The sequence below is a fragment of the Buteo buteo genome, chromosome Z (assembly GCF_964188355.1).
Source record: "Buteo buteo chromosome Z, bButBut1.hap1.1, whole genome shotgun sequence".
NCBI classification, from domain to species: Eukaryota; Metazoa; Chordata; class Aves; order Accipitriformes; family Accipitridae; genus Buteo; species Buteo buteo.
In genome coordinates, this window is record NC_134204.1 from 37,316,901 (window position 1) to 37,334,340 (window position 17,440).

Here is a 17,440-nt window from a genome sequence, read left to right on the forward strand (position 1 = left end):
TAATGCATTCTAAACCTTGTTTACTTTATTCTAAATGGAAAAGATAATAAAAGCCAATCTTAATTCTTCCAAATATGTACAAATAAAGAGCTGAGCCATGTAGCTTGAACATATATGTTAATAAATTTTAGAACTAAAGCAGAAACTGTGACTGAAGACAGGTAAATAAAACCAACACATCACATTATAAATGTGACCTGTGTGACATTGGTAAAATAATGTTACTACCACTTTAATATTTGGCAATACCATTCTTCGTCAGTACTGAATATTGAAGTTGGCAGAGGAAGGTAAGACTGGTCTATATCTCCTCTACACCTTTACACTCTACTTTCAGGACATCTGCTGTAGTTTCTGAAATCACATGGTCTCTGGGGATCATAAGAATTAAGTTAACCTCCTGAGGCTGGCTCATTCCCATGGGTCAGAATGCTACATGTTATAGCCCTTGGCCAGACATATCTATTGCAGTGGTCTGTCTTGTATTTATTTGTCTACACTCTTGTCCCTTTTCTGATCGAAAAAAAGTTATGCCTAGAAGATGTACTTGTTCAAGTGAAGGAGCTAGCTGAGGTAACTTAATATATATATTAAAAAATGAAATTACTATAGAAGATTTCTTTTCTCTGACATACAGCAGTCATGCTGTGAGATTGGTTTAAACATTATTACTGGAATTATTTTGAAAGTCATTTTCAGAGAAGCAATAAGGACCAAATAACTGTACTTTCATCGAAGAAACTTGAATGCTTGTTTCAGCTGCTGAAACAGTGCATGACATCATCTCTTTCTGTCACTTTGTCCATTTATTCTGTTTTGTCGTATTGATAGTGAGCTATTTGGGGTGGTAGTGCTTTCTCAACCTTTCACAGCACTAGAATCTGCCCTAACCAGCAATAATTGTTCTACCAAAAATGATGGAGAAGTTCTTTAAACTCAGCATTCAGTTCTGTGAAATTCAGATCTTGTTTTCCACATACAGCTGCAACATCTTCACAATGCTTTTGCTTCTTTAGGAAGCTAACCTTGTTTCAGAAAAGATTCTTCATTTCATTTTTGGTGTGATGGTCTGGGTCACATCCTTACACCATTCCAATCTACAAAACAAGTGAGTTTCTAAAAACACATTACTTGTTCATATTGAACTACATACAAAATATTATGTATGGAATTGTTCTGTATATTACACTGTTCTATACATTTGTGGTTGGTTGACCCTGGCCAGCAGCTAACCACCACATAGTTGCTTGCTCACTTCCTGCCCCCAGAGAATAGGAACAGCAAAAGCAAGAATACTCGTGTGTTGAGGTAAGGACAGTTTAATAAGTGAAGGAAAGAGGGGAAGAAAACGCCAAGGGATGTGGACCAGTGCCCGGCCAGTCTCTGAGCAATGGCTACCTGCCAGGCTAATCCCCCATCACCCTCAGCTTTTTGTTGAGCAAGGCACTATATGGTATGAAATGTCCCTTTGGTCAAGTCAGCTCATCTGTCCCAGCTGTGTCTCCCTCCCTGCTTCTTGTGCACCCCCAGCCTACTCACTGAGGGGGCACAGTGGGAAACGGAGAAGGCCTTGATGCTGTGCAAGCAATAGCAGGTGTGTTGTCAATATTGTGTTATCAATTCAGTCACAAATCCAAAACACTGCACTGTAGGAGCTACTAGAAGACAATTAACTCCATCCCAGCCAGACCCAGCACAACATTATTACTATTGTACAAAGCACGGTAAAGCTTACAGTTTTCGTAACTAATGTGAGCCATGGCTTCTGCCATGAGATCTGCACCAGTGCAAGATTGAAGTCTAGCTATAAATAGCTACAGTGCTAGCATCAGACTTTAGTTTGTCTTAAGTCCATTAAGTTTTATTATACTACAAACAATAACAATAGAGTGTGTAAATTAACATGATAATTACGAGAATAGTTTTAGGCATTGACTTCGTCATATGGCTTTACTTGGGGCCATTGATCAATTTGTGTCAATTCCAGGATCAACTAGTGTCAGAGCTTTTGGGGATGTGAAGACCTTATTAATAGTGTGTTGTCAGGGTCTGTGTATCACCACAGCTTCTTTGAATGTTTAATTAAATATGACCTTTTAAATGAAGGAAGACCTTTGTCTTTATACATATCAAAACTGACAAAAGATGTGGTGCTAGAAAGTGGTTGCATGCTGAGACCAAAATCGAAAACTATTATAAAGAATGAATATTTTGGGTTGTGAAAATAAAGTAAAAAGGCTTATAAGGGAGATATTTTAGAACTGTATGCAACCCAGTAGATGTAATATATACTATATAACCATATGGAGTTGGTAGATAATGCAGCAACTGCTACTGATTAAAAAAAAAGGTGGGTACTTTAAACTGATGTTGTTAGAATTTTAAGCTTATTATTTTTCTAGTCAGACCAGTAGCAATTGCACTGGTCTGACAAGATGTGTTGTAGATTTGTTTTCAGGAATTAATCAGGGATTCCTATTCTAGTTGGCTGGTAGCAGCTAAGTATGTCCCACAGGAATAACTCTGACAGTAACATCTAAGTTGGGAAAATGGGTTTACTAACAAAATATCACCTAGATTTGACACCAAAGAAAAGCAGAGAGAAAAGATCAAATCCTAGTATTACTAGTACTAATAAAGGCATTGTTATCATACATCAGTACAGTACTGAAGTCATATTCTGCATTGATTTCATTGCAGGTAGTTTGTATCACCTGTGTATGCTTATAAGTTTAAAACCAAGCAATTCTGAAATAAGGTACGAAGTGTTTTAGTTTAAAACCCTACGGTTAGCTCCAGAATGCATTGGATCAATTTCTTAATCAAAGAATGCTATTATACTGGCTGTACTGAGTGAGTACACTCACCAACAAAACCTGTGTTGGTAAACTCTTAGGTTTTTGTCATTTTCAGTTTGGAAATGGTTCTTCCTAACTCAGTTAAAGACCTGTGTGGCTTTGACGTTGAACATTTCTGTAGTAAAGCATGAACTGACACATAAATGAAATCACTAATAAGTAAACAATTTAGCACATGAATACATTAGTGTATGACGGATGAGGCTATATCAACAGAAAAAAACAACTTAAAATCATAGGGAGGCTATCATTTTTTAAGGCACTTATCCAGTGAAAAATGTATATCAAAACATTATTATTACAACTTAATAATGTGAAGAAGGCAGGTTCAAAAATATCTGGTCTCTGAGAGTCCAATTTGAAAGGCCATAAAGTAGCCTTATTTTTCACATATGGTGTGTATTTCACACATGCTTTAGTGTATTAGAACTGCTCAGGGAAAAAAGGAATTGAAGCGTAATTCCTCTCTAAGTATGATCTACAGTGATTATACATAACGTGTATGCTTGCATATCAAATTTATTAGTTGTAATTTTATCTTTCCTTGATTTTTGTTTAAACTTCCTTTTTCTTTTTTTCTTTTTTTTTTTTTTTTTATTAAATTGCTGCTATAGATTCTTCAGGGTCTTTCTGGTACCTTCCTTTCTGGAACTCTGAACTAAAAGACATGCACAGTGGAGTTGCAGTTTCTGGCATCCATTGTTGCTATTGCTATCAGCTTATTCACTCATCATGAGCCTCTTTCAGAGTTTGGATACACCAGTAAAGTTTAATAATACCATAAGACTGTTGTCTGGCAATGTTTGTATGTCTGAGATGTTCAAGTCAATGTTTAACTTTGTTTATTATCATGCTTTTTGTTTGTCTGTGCTCAGCTGCTTATCATTATTTGTAGGTTTTCCATGTTCCTTTGCAGTTAATTTCCTTGATATTTTACTCCTTCAATTTACATTTTTTCTTTGCACCATTATACCAATGTGCATCTTCTAGCCTGATCACCTAAGTCTGAGAGAGATGTTATTTTTAAAATTCGGGAAGCTGATTCAATTTGATTAAAAAAGTACAGTTGAGCTTATTTTTCCATTGTCTAATACATCTCATACATGTTGCACGAGCCAATTTACTGTTGGACCATTTCAAATGCTACAAAAACATGTTGTCATTTATCTGTAATTTTTTTTTCATAATGCGTGCTTTTCTACTTGGGGCTCTCTCCTCTCTTAGTCTACTTCCTTCTATAAGCTTGATCCAAGTTGCCCTAGCTCCCTGCCTATAACATCTCAAGTTTCTTCATCTCAGCTCTGTACTTGCAGACAGGTCTATATGCAAGATATTGTGCTGGAAATACTGTGGATGGAGGGATCCACACTTGAATCAGAAAATGGGACAAATTTCATTGTACCTCCTCTACCCAAATTTATGGTAGGGTAATTTTGGTTTTAATAATTAAATTTTAGATAAGTACAGAAAAACGTTTAGTTGGGAAGTGGTAGAAAAATAAACAAATCTTGGAATGGGATGAATCTGTAGTGCTTTTTTGAAATATATCAGCAAGTGCTCTCTAATGACTGTATTTTGAATACACTAGAGGCTGTAGAGTACTTTACCTCAAATGCCAATAAACAGGCTTCATAATTCTGCAGTCAGTTTCTGTGGGATGAAGGCATTCTGCAGAAAAAAGAATTTTCAGGAGTTAATCAGCTACTGGTGAGAGATAGTTTAATAAGATAAGCCCCACATATGACGATCGAAAGAAAACCTTATTCTCTCATTTTAAACTCAGCCAAGGTGTCTGTGTTGACAATCACAGTTCTGCTTGAGTCATGGAAGTTGAATAGGCTAGGAGGATCTTCTGACAATGAGTTACTGCTCTTTTCTCTCAGCCAACAATTTTTAAATAAAATTGTATTGCTCTGCTTTTGACAAAATGCTTTTGTCATAGTTGCATATTGAAACTAAATAACTTCAGTTATACAACTGATGATTTAAACTAACGCGTAGTGTTTTTTCACTGAGCAGGAGAACTTCAGGAATAGGAGAGGTGGGAACTTGACCCGTCAATTCTTTGTTGTGCAGTTTGGCTCATGTTCAGCTGTGGAAGGTAGTATTTGAGCTCAGTACTTGTGTGGTGTTGGGGAACAAAAACCAAAATCAGGTTTGAATTCCATTCATCTTTCATTCAGGTCAACAAAGTCTTTCCAGCAGGATTTTTCATACTGTTTCTTTTATTCTAGTTTTAAATAAACAAAGGAGAGTGGCCTCACCCCTGCTGGGTTTCTTCTTTCCTGTTAACCATGAGTACAATTTTTTCTCTAGTCATCTCGCTGTTTTTTACTTTTCCTAGGTTTTTACATCAGCTTTACTAAATCCCAGTAATCCCTTTTTTCCACTCCAGATAGTGGTTCTCCTTTACTTCATTTAAACCTTTCAAACAGTTTTCTTTCAACAGTATTATTCTGTTTTTCTGGATTTTTTTTTTTAAGCTGCGAGCATCTTTCTAGCTTAGCCAGATCATTCAGAAATGATCATAGAAAAATTGTCCTCCATTATTATTGTTATTATTCTCTTTATTAGTTACTAGTAATAGTAGCAATGATAATAAAGTTTAATTATGCAGCATTAGCACCATCAGACATCCTATCAAGCTCTAGTTCTTGCTTAAAACTAACTAAAAGTCTTCAACAGCAGAAATGGAATCTAAAATTGAGGCTTCTTTTGGCGCTCCTGCTTCAGACCTTGTCAAAGCTGGGGTTAAAGAACAATTGCAGGGGTTCTGGTCTGGCACCTGATCTTCCTCCCGCTGCCTGAGCTGCTCTCTGTTTAAAACACCTACTGTCTGCTGAGAGCAGCTTTGCAAAGAGACTGCCTGGCCTGGCGAGGCCTTCCGTGTGGACCAGCTGCACGGAGGGTACCACCCTTCCTATGCAAGCCTTGAATAAAAATGATATGGTGGACTTGTGTGCTCTAAGGGTACGCTGCTTATCAGCAATGGATAACCACTACTGTGATGATTTAAATTGTAGAAATTACATCGGGAAGAATCAGTAGCCAGGACAGTGTTGAATTACCCTGTCTTGGTGGGAACCAAAATGTTAGGTTTTGAATAAAGAAGTATACTGGTGTTTCTTCAAGCAGTGAGCTATGAATAAGCTTTAAAAAATTTCTGTTTGACCAAAGTAAAGCCTGACAGTTCTGTTGTTATTTCAAGAATATTTCTGGTAGACTGCATCAGGAAAGGATTTTTAATGGATTCTGTGGAAACTGCTTTGTTTTACTACTGATGGCATTATGAATATAGTTATTCTGCTGAAGACACAACAACAAAAAATTGTATCTATATTTAAGAACATTTTCTGCTTTAATGTATTAATTAATATTTTGTGTTCTAAATACCATGTTATTTAATATTACAGCACATATCCTATTGAATCAGTAACACAGAATGAAGATAAGTGCCATGTAAAGGAGCTTAGTCTAAATGATACTGTTTTTTCCCTAATGTTTGCACTTTAAGAAAAATTGCAACAGAGTATTTTTTGCTTGCACCTTACAGGCTCTAACCAGAGAGTTACAGCACAGCGTACAAGAGCTGAGAACAAAAATCAAACAGGCAAAAAAAATGGGAGAAGTGAGAGCACGCAAAAAGAGCCTTTCCCAAGAGTCTGTTCAGTTGGCAGCGTCTATTCTTAATGTTTCAACAACTGATCTTGAGGAGATATTAGAAGTAGAAGATGATGAGGTAAGTTATTTTAAGGACTCTTCCGTAAAAAGCAGCTAGGTCAGAAGATACTGCATATTTGCATTCCTGAGGAAAAGGGTTTCCAGGGTAGAGACTGGAATTTTATTGTGCAACATCCAGCACAAAAAGAACAGAATGGTTGGATTTAAATAAAAAGGTCGGGTTAGAGACTCATAAGGTGGCAAGACTTCAGGCATGCATAAATAAAATATAAATATACTGTTTTGAGCGTGTAGATGTAGAGACATTATTTGAAAATCCTTAGTAGTTTCCTTTTTTGTAAGACTATTTGGCAGGGTTATACATCTTGAATAGACTTCTGCATTAATGAAAACAAAATTAGAATGTGTCTTGCTGTGCCAGATTGATTCCATTGATGCTTCCTTTCTTGAATTGTGATACCTATTAAAGGTATTTCTAGTAGACAGATGGTTTCTAGGGGAATCCATTGCCTTTTTTAGTTTGTTCTATCATACATTTTACTATGAAATATTTGATAGTGTTTCATCAAATCACCCTCTATTAGATAGAGACAGTAATAGGATTTCTTATCCAGTTTTGTTTAGGCCTGATCAAATAATACATGAAAAACCCTGTACACTAATAATAGTGTCTAGGAGTTGACCATGACTGGGCTGTAACTGTACTCTGGTGATGACTTAGGTTAAGCCTTATTGGAGCTTTATATTAACAGAAATCACAAAAGAGAGTTTTCACATTGGTTAAGTAAAGGTGCATTGTATGTGTATGCACTAGTATGGATTACATTCATGAATACAAATAAAATGGACTGATTCCTGCCCTGTTTACTAACATTTATACACCCCTGTAAAGTGATTCACTTTGGCAGAATTGTTCCATGCTTACCTCATTCTCAAAGTAATTTCTACATCCTGTATCTTTTACAGTAATCACTGTTGTGAATATATGTGTAAAACACAGAAACATATGTAACTGTAAATAGAAAACAAATTTAAAATACACATGATGTATCTAAAATGTGTGGTATAAATTCATGTTCTAATTATCAGTGTGTAGACTCAGGAACCTTTATATTGAACTCGTAAAATTTACACATAGATCAAATGTACACCTGTATATTCATGTGAAAAGGACATGCTGTACACGTTTCTAGGGACACAGATGGACAAAGATAGGTTTATAAATTTAACAGAGCCCTCATACTTGGTGGATATGTTTCAGGTAACTAGTTTTGCAAGCATGATTCCCACTTCCACATGCTGTTTAGTCAATGTATATCCAGTTACACATTTCCTTTATTGTTCATTATGTTCTTCTCGGGTGGCATCGAAATATTGTGTCTTTGTTATATTTTTCTGGTTTTAGGAAACGGCAAAGGCGAAAATGGAATTTGAAAAAGATAAAGAGTGGCTGCAGTATATACAGAAACTTATTGAAGCACAGGTGCTAAATTTGCATCTTGCCTTGATGAATTATAACTTTCTACTCTGAGCAGCTAAGTGATTTTAGTTTGTAATTAATCTATTGCATTTGTAATTATATTGCCATTGATGGTCCCAAACTATACTGTGATAAGGCAATGTAAAATCCTTGTTCTGTAGCGTTTCCTTTTTATTTCTCTTAAAATAACAGTCACTGGATAAAACTGAAGGGATGTTAACCAAAGATTTGCGATAGCTAACTTAGCAGCTGAAACCAGTGAAACAATGCTGGAGAAAAACAGCACAGATCTTCGCAAATGTGTTAATCGAATTATTGAAACAGTGTGTAATGCTTGCTAGAGTGAAAAGGATCCATTCTTTCATGCCTCTTAGGAAGAAGACATTTTTTATTACGTGCCTTTAAAGTTAGTAGTTGATATGGACACCTGAGGAGTTCATGGGTTTCAGTGACCTTTTACTGTGGACCTGTTTCCAGTCAATTCATGTTTTCCTCATAGCCAGACAGCTGTTTATTATCGTGTCTTCTCGCATTCTCTACAATATTTTCTACTGAGACCTCGAGCAGCTTGTTAGTGGGAAGTAAATATTGATTTGGCATCCTGTCAATGCAGAAAGAATGAAAAAATTTCCACCAGAGGCCCCTCAAACATTTTCCTATCGACATTTTCTGGGCAGAGAGGAAAGCTGCATAGAGGATGACAAGGCTGAGACTAGCAGAAATCCCTGAGGGGTCCATTGAGACTGCCGCTGTGACCTGTGTTATACTTTTTCTTCTCTTTCAAGTCTTTTTTTTAATACACACAGAGTCTGCTGGGATGCTCCCCTCTTGTAAGTGATCAAGGGCAGTTTATTGGCAGGTGAGAGCCCTGCTTTTCTAGCCACAGTCAGCTTTTGTTTGGACATCACTGACAGCATACACTGACTCTTGAAACTTTTCCATTATATTTTAGTTGTCTCCTTTATTCAGATGATGGGTAGCTGATGTCTGAAAAGAAATAAACTTTGATTTATAAATCCAGTGTTCCTAATGCATATTCACTAGCATGGGTCCATTAGCAATGTAGTTCATTTCAGTTATGAATGTGAATGACTGAAAATATTTTGAAAGCCATTTCAAGGGAACATTCACATGCAGATTTATATATTTTCTCATTAATAGCTTTTGTGTCTAGATTGTGTCCTGTGGCCAGATTTTTAAGAAATTACAGGTTTTCCCTCTTTCATTATCAAAACTTACTACCATTAAGACTGCTTAACTGCTGCAGCGGAAGAGATGGAAATACCAGTTTGCTTTTATTGGCTTTGTCAGAAATACTGGCATTTTAATTTAACCTCGCAGTATTACAAGGTGTTCAGCAGTAAAAGCACAAATATTTCTATTCACTAAATAGCCTTAATTTTAAGAATTTAAAAAAAAAATCTATAAATTTCAAGATTCTTTCCATATTATGGCCTCCAAAATAGGAATCAGATTCATGGAATATGATGAAGAATTCTTATTCTATTTTTTTGTTGTCATTCTTTGGTACATCGATAAAAAATCCTAAGCAGAATTTTATCATTGCACTTTGTCTGATATACACAGGGAGCAAAAAACAGGGCACAGGGAGTGAGGGTGTTCTTGACTATGTAACCAACTATATTAGGATTGCAAATGTTAACTAAGGGTAGAGGAGCTCATTGCTCTCAGCTGTACAAGTTTGTGTACAAGTTAATAGTAGTTTTCAGCAATTTTTGCTCCATCTTGTGGGGTTCCTCAGGAGGAGCTCTGAGGGTAAAAGTAATTCTTGGCAAGCCGATCATCTTTAGAACTGCAAAGGGATTAGTGCTTCTTGGGAGCAGCCAGCTCTGCTTTTCATTTCTGTCTGTGCTAAGTCACATGGATGGAAATTGCTAATTCTTGGTCTCTATTTGGAAGCAGCTCACGGAAGAGCTCTATGCCCTTTAAAATGCTTAAGTCATCTCTTGTAGAGAGTTTGGTTGTGGTTTCCTTTGGTAGGCATTGGTAACAATTTTGATCAGAAAACTAAAGCTCATGGTGAAATGAAGGCTTTGTGTCAGGACTTGGCTTATATCAGACTGCACACTTAGTGTTTCAGGTTGGCAAGCTGTGTACCGGTTTGCATCTTGAACAAAGATGCAGGCTTGCCCCTTTTCTATTATTCTGAGAAAATGTTGGGTTGAAAATTGCATCAGATCACTTAATATTGCAGTTTGATGTAGTGTCTTTTTGTGCCATTGAGCCAGGACTTTGGAACATAATTGCCCAGCAGTATTGATTTAATTGCCTAGGTTTATTTGTGGACTCCTAATTATTGACTGGAGGTAAATTTAATGGGGAAACCTTTATGAACACTGGGAAACTGCTGCTGTTGCTGTTATACATAATGAACTGCATCATATCCCTTTAGATCATTCTTCAAGCTAATTTTATTCCACTGTGACAGTACGATAACATTTAAAATGTCATAGACATTTTATTTTTATTACTGACATATGCCATTTTACTGCTGCATTAGAATTTTGGGGGGGACTGAGGGAAGCACTAGTTGCTTTTTGCTGTCATTTTATACATTCCCCTAAAGTGTAATGATAAAGGATAGCACACCTCTGTTTTATTCTTCATCTGTACCTTCATTTTCTGTACTCTTATGACTTGAAAAAGTCTAATTTCTGTCAGCTTTACAAGAATGTTAATATTTCAGTGATAAATATTTTTGCATTCCTGAGGCTCGCAGACACCAGTCAGAGTTTGTGTTCTTATTTTATCAACTGCTATAGAAACACATGCGGAGAAACTACACCACTGCTAAGAAGCTTACAATTTGATAGAGACATCTCTGCATCAGGATATTATTATGTAAATCAGAATCATATAATTGAAAAGTACAGTCATGTTTTGAATTCTACAGAGCTGGTAAAAATAACTTATTGTCTAAACCTACGTCTGGAATGGCCAAGCGTTTTTTCAGTTGCCTTTTTGTATTTGTACATTAACACCCAATGACTAGAGTGTTCTCACTAAAATATAAAAATTAAACATCTTAATAACTGACATTAGGATACAATGTAAAACGATGACTTACCTATGAAGAACCTGTGTGGAGAGGCTTCACAGGAGCACATGCAGGTATCTGCTACCTGCACAGGGATGTCTGGGTCATGTATAGAGACATCAGAGTGATTATGCATTAGTGATTGGGCATAGGAGGGAGAAGCTGGAAGAGGTATTGCATTATAAACCATTGAGTTTTTACTGGTTTGTGGTATTTGGGAGAGGAGGGAACAAGTATGGTTATCTCAATACGTATGTGGGTTCACAGCTTGCATGGCAAGTGATGAAGCTTCTACGTACTTTCTTCCTCACATCTGGGTGTGTATTTCTTATTATTTGAACCTGACACAGGATAGTAGCACTCTCTTTTTGTAATCACTTAAAAAACCGGACAAGCCACCAACCTTCTCTAGCTTTTTCCCATCATAGGAATCTTACATAGCTAAACCAAGAGAGTGACTTCTTTTCACATAACTTAAACAAGATTACTTGTACCACCCTCAATCTTTCATTCACTGTGGCTCATTGTAAGGAACAGCATCTGGGAACAATCCATTAATAATTTTGTATGTGAGTACAACATGTTAGCCCAATCCAGATTACTGCCTGATGTCTCCAAGAGCTATTTTTTAATAAAATACAAATCATCTGCATAACTCTTCCAAGCATTGAAGCAAATGACAGCATTGATTTAGCATGTCCCTTATCAGATATACAGCGGCACTTGCCTTCCCTCCATCCTCATGTACTCCTTGGGATATCACATCTCACATAAGCAAAGGTGCCTAGTAACATCTTTCCTCTCATGACCTCATTATGAATGTACAAATCATATTCCAATGGTGAAAACTTCCAGAAAAATTCCCTCCCCTCTGTTCAGTGGCCACTTTGTAGGTATGTGTATAATCCGTCTCCAGAACAGGTTTTGGAACTGTATATTCATTCTTCATCAGTAGGGATCTTCCCCAGCCCTTTTCTAGGATTTGCACTGGCTTCTAAACATAGATTTCCACTGGTGTCATCTGGGAATGTGCACTAACAGCTATGGTTGTTTTCTTTCAAACTTCTTGGGTTGGAACTCACCTACTTTGCTTTCGTTAGTCTCTCCAGCCTGTGTCTGTCTTCTTTTTGAACAGGTCTCTGTTCATTGCCTGTCTTCTGCTCACATGCACACATATGTATTCACCCATGCACTAACACACCTGTGCACACTTGCCACTGCCACCATCACCAGGCTTTTCAAGTACCTGCACGTTAAAGAGCAGCACCAGTGAACCATATCCTGGGGACCGTTAACACTGATATCAGACCATCAGAAAGTAACCATGGCTTTCTTGTCATTATGAGAATAAGAGCTCAGTCCTGTGCATTGACAATCCATTATGGTATAAGTTGATGTTTTATCTCATACACACAAACAAAACCACATTACATCACTTGTCTTGGACTCAAAATGGGAGAGATTGGCTTGATTACTCAGGATAAGAGTACAGACAGGCACATATCTATTTATATAATCAGGTATATACAGCCATCACAAAGTAAAATGGAAAAAGAACAATAGTGAAGCATTTCTCTAATTTTTTTTTGTAAACTTTGACTTTTAGGTCATAGTGAAATTAGGAGGGTTTGGTAATTATAATCTGAGTTTCTTTAGTTTTATTTCATGTTGTTCTTTGTGGTTTACTTAATTCAATTTGAGGCAGCTCTGCAGTGTGTTTAGATGGCTTTGTTGGGCAGATTTATTATACTGATGATCCATATGGGGAGATGTAAAACAGGTGTAACCACTAATTTGTGTATTCCAGAAATTAGATCCTTTTATTTTTATGTTAACACATTTTAGACTTTGTGAAGCAGAGGCCAAGTAACGCTGTACTCTGTGAATGGAGATGCTGTGTCTCATTAGAATAACAAAATTGCCTTGCATTCATTGTAAGTCTTTTCACTGGCAGATCAGTGTATATTTATGTGCTTGTGCTGAGTGAGACTTAGTCATGTTAAGGTCGATATATATTACTAGTTTATTTTTTACAGAAGGGATCTCCAAAAGAAGTATACTCAAGGTCAGAATAAATAGGTGAGAGAAATAGAAGTAACTGTCAGTATTCCTGACTTTAGGATCGTATTACCTTACAGTTATCCATATACCAAGATATCCGTCTGATAAGTTGTGTAAGAAATATGCCATTTCATTCATATGGCTTTCTAGTATCAAAGAAGAAATCTGTAATTCTTGTAAAGATAAGAAATAAATAAAAATCTTTAAAGCCACATGTAGTTTGTGCTCTCAAATGTTTGGAATTTATACAAATTAATTAAATACTACTTCTCTTAAAGCCTACCATAATGTACCGATTTAGGATCGCTATTATTGTTAATGTGTAGTGTTCAGATAAATTGGTTGTGGCACAGATAACTGGAAAACATTTGAAGGAAGTGTCATTCTGTATTAAAATATATAATTATCTGTGGTATAAACAAGCTTTCACTCCTTAGGTGTGCACTTAGCACTCACTGAATTCCCAAAGCCTTTTCCCAAGCATATGGCAGGTTTGGAAGCTGGGATGAATACTTTGGAGTAGAGACATTTTCAACAATTGTGAAGTTCCGGAGAGAAGTGTAGAGGGAAGCTTCCCAGGATAGTTACAGAGCCATCATTAAAAGTAAATCTGACAGGCTTCTGTTAAAGATGAAGACTGTAGAGATCTTCCAGTTCTGGGTGTCAGTATAGAAAGAAAACCAGATAAAAACATACAGCACTTTCTCTGCTGCATACCAACAAATGTTGAAAGAATGACATAATATTCAACTTTCAAATGCTCTTGATTTAAATTAATGATTTAAATGGAAAGAGTTCTTGAAAGATCACTTTGCTATGACATGGAAGCCACAGTGAGTAGTAAGCAGCAAGTAAAATGTAGCTAGAATGATATGAGCCAGAAACATCAATAAGAAACTATTCATCTTAGGCACAACATTAAGAAGGTGAAATGTATCAGAAATGAATGTAGTTCAAGCTAGGCAAGAAGAATTAAGAGGCTTTGAGGTAACAGTATACTGTTCTCGTAAAAAACATATTTCGACAAGGAGGGAGAGCAATTAGAATGAGTAGGATGCTGGAGTCAGTGTTTTTAAAGCACAGTAGCAAGTAAGTGTCACAGAATTTCAGCTTAAGATTATGTCTTATATTACTCTGAACAGATTTTTGCTCAGTGAATTGGATCCCTTTATTGCCCGAAAAGTCATCACAGTAGCGTACAGGAGAAGGCTGACAGGTGTAGATGACTAATAGAAAATTCTTGCCATAGACAGGAGTTATTTATGACAGATGGAGACACGTCTTGCCAGCAAGTACCCTCCCTTCAAAACCCTCTTTGTTGTAGAAAAAGGAAATAATGCATATTATCATCCTTTTTCTGTAACTGCAAAGTGACTGTTGAGCAACATGTAGGATTGCCATTGCAGTCACCTAATGATAGATGCTTGCTATTAACAAGATTTTCCTTGCTTCATTTTTTTTTCTGACTTGTTAGTGATTATAAGTATCAGTATATAGATTCATATCTGTATATCAGTTCAGACATTACACCAGCATTTGTATTTGATGTACTTTTACATCTGCGGTTTTTTGTTTGTTTGTTTTATGTTTTTTGTTTCATATATCTAGGAAACAGGCAGTACTCCGTCTGGTATAAGTAGCATACAATTTTTTCTTTAAGTTGGAATATAGAAGTGAAAAAATAAAATCAGAGCAATGATACTCGAGTGTGGAACTAGAGAGTGGTTCTAAACATAAAAGTGTTGCCTTGAACTACAGTTGTTAAAAGCAGAGGTGACTGGCCTGCCTAACCAACTGCTGTATTTTACCTAGTTTATTTCTTGTGGCCCTATTAAAGTAAAATTATCTCTCCTTCTGATATGAGCATCAGCTGCTACTTTTGGTGTGGGACTGACGCGTCGGTCACCACTGGTCTCACCAGCAGTTCAAGAAAGCTGACAGAGCTCTGTGAAGCTGACAGAGACTTTCCAAGGGTGAACGAAAATTGTTCTGCTCTCCTCTGGCACAGCACCGACCACTCTGGGTGGAGTTGCAATGCCTAGTGTTTTGTACCACCTCCAAAAATACTTCCCAGCATACAGCACACTGATGCACCAAGACTGTGAAAGAAAACCTCCTTAAGCATTAAAGCAATGACACTGAAAAATATACCAAATCTTTCTTAGAAGACATCGATTGTGCAAATACATCCTTTATATCAGAGCAGATATAAAAGAGGCTTTCACTTTTCTCTAAATATGTAAATACATTTTTTTGGTACCTTGTTTTAGAGGAGCAGATGTTTGTGTCATATCCCAATCGATGCAATTGGAACTTTTGGGCTTTGGGGTTTTGTTTTGCTTTGTTTTTTTTTATTTACAAGTTTTCACATGTGAGTCTAAGGCAGTTGCCACAGTATTGAGAGCTGTACTGGTAGTTCTATCTGATCCTCCTGAGAGTAGTGAACATACACTACCATTTGTGCATGCCCTAGAGATGACTGTAGCCTTTTATTGATCAGCTGATTGAAGATAAATGACAGAGATGCTGGTACTGCAGTTTACATCATTAACATGGTCAGTAAAGCATGAATTGTTCAATAAGGCGTTTATCTTTTTTCATTTTACTCTGTTCTTTTATCATTTTTATGATAGAGAGCAAATTTTCAGACACTAACCAGGCAGGTGAACTTTAAAGATCAGACATGCACATGTGTCGTAGTTGTCAGAACTAAGAGAAATCTAACGGTTTAAAGATATTTAATAAATGTTTTTCACATGAAGAAAATAAAGTTAAATGATCATTTTCTTACTATGTTTCTTTTTCAGTTTCCTTTTGCCTCATACTTAATGGATGCCATACTGGAAAAATTAAATGAGAAGAAGAAACTGGTAGAAGAATACAATTCTCTCATGAAACGTACTGTATGATATTGCTAAGACCTCTCTTGGCAAAGTGTGACTAAAATATGCGTGCTGTTCCCTCATGTCTTTTCACATAAAGAGCTGTCAATATGCATGTTCAATACATAAGTAGAAACTGTGAACTAATTGTTGAACAAGAGGAATTAATTACATTCCTGTTTAGAAAAGAGTGTGGAGTTTGATTCCTGAAGACAAAAATTGCTGCAAATCAATGCAAAGTTAAATATTATTTTCCTTTAAATGCATTAGCAGGGAACACCAGTGGAGGCTTTGTAGAGAAAGTATGGGTTTGATACAACCAATACACATCTGTACAATTCAGAAAGTACAAAAAGCAGCTAAGTAACTCCTGGTTGTACTAGTCAGAGCAGTAGAAGTAGGATTTAGAAAGGAACTGGGAATATCATTGGGATTTTGAATACCTAATCTCTTTTAGCTTCTTTGTAAATCCAGCTTTATGATATATGCTACATAAAATGATATGGTCTCTTTGTGTTGGAAAAAATGAGAAAATGAATGATTGTAGAAATAGAGTATTCAATGTAGATTAATACTCCTGGGAAAAGCTGTATTTTCTTCCGAGTTGGAGTGTGTTGTGTACAATGTATTTAGTTGTATTTAAAAAATTCAATACAATAAATTTATTTCCACTGTGGGTTTTTTTTCACTAGTAGTCCCAGTTCTTTCTCAGCTAACACCAAGCTGCAAGCCCTCACTTTCCTTGGGAAAATGGTATAGAGTTTTAGTCATTACCACCAAGATTTATCTGGCAGTACTAACAAATAATTGTTCTTTCTTCATATGTTTGATCTTAAGAGTTTGTATTCCTCTGGACCAACCCACCTGGAAAAAACCAAAAGACCCAGGTTTCTGAATTCATGTGGTAATAACATTTAACTCTTATATATGACTCTTCACCTATGGATATCAAATTGTTTTACAACAGATATAATTATCTTTATTTGTATTGGGTGGGGAATCAGAAGCAAGATCTGTTTCACCTAAGATCGGTCAAAAGAAGCATGAAACAGAAGAGTTTTCTGTATGTCAGTCCAGTGCTGTTCCTAGGATGTCACCGTGCTTTTAATTTATGGAGTTCCTTAATTGGTGTCTCTAAGGGAAGGATGAGGAAGGGAAGACGTTCACTAAACTTCTACACCTGATGACAACAGCGGCTTGAGCTAATTTTTATTGGAATTACTGAAAATCATGCAAACATATTCCACCTGCAGCTGTAAACTAAGACCTGGAACTAGCCCTATATAAAAAAAGAAACACATCTTTAGGAATGGTTGAACACCACTTTTTCCAAAGCAAGAAATAGGGGACATCATATGAAACTATCAGGTGACATATTCAAAGCAAGCAAAAGGAAGCCACTCCCATGCAAAGGGAGTTG

At 36.4% G+C, this 17,440-nt stretch overlaps 1 protein-coding gene across 5 annotated transcripts in view; it reads left to right on the forward strand.

The window, feature by feature from the left end:
* CNTLN (centlein) overlaps window positions 1-16,692 on the forward strand; it is a 199,485-nt gene extending 182,793 nt beyond the window's left edge. For all 5 annotated transcript variants that reach the window (XM_075021816.1, XM_075021817.1, XM_075021818.1 and 2 more), the window contains 3 exons: window positions 6,412-6,597; window positions 7,945-8,022; window positions 15,946-16,692. In XM_075021816.1, the coding sequence (XP_074877917.1) occupies window positions 6,412-6,597; window positions 7,945-8,022; window positions 15,946-16,047 (366 nt within the window). In that variant the 3' untranslated portion in view covers window positions 16,048-16,692. The remainder of the gene's footprint in view (window positions 1-6,411; window positions 6,598-7,944; window positions 8,023-15,945) is intronic.
* The last annotated feature ends 748 nt before the right edge of the window (window positions 16,693-17,440 follow it).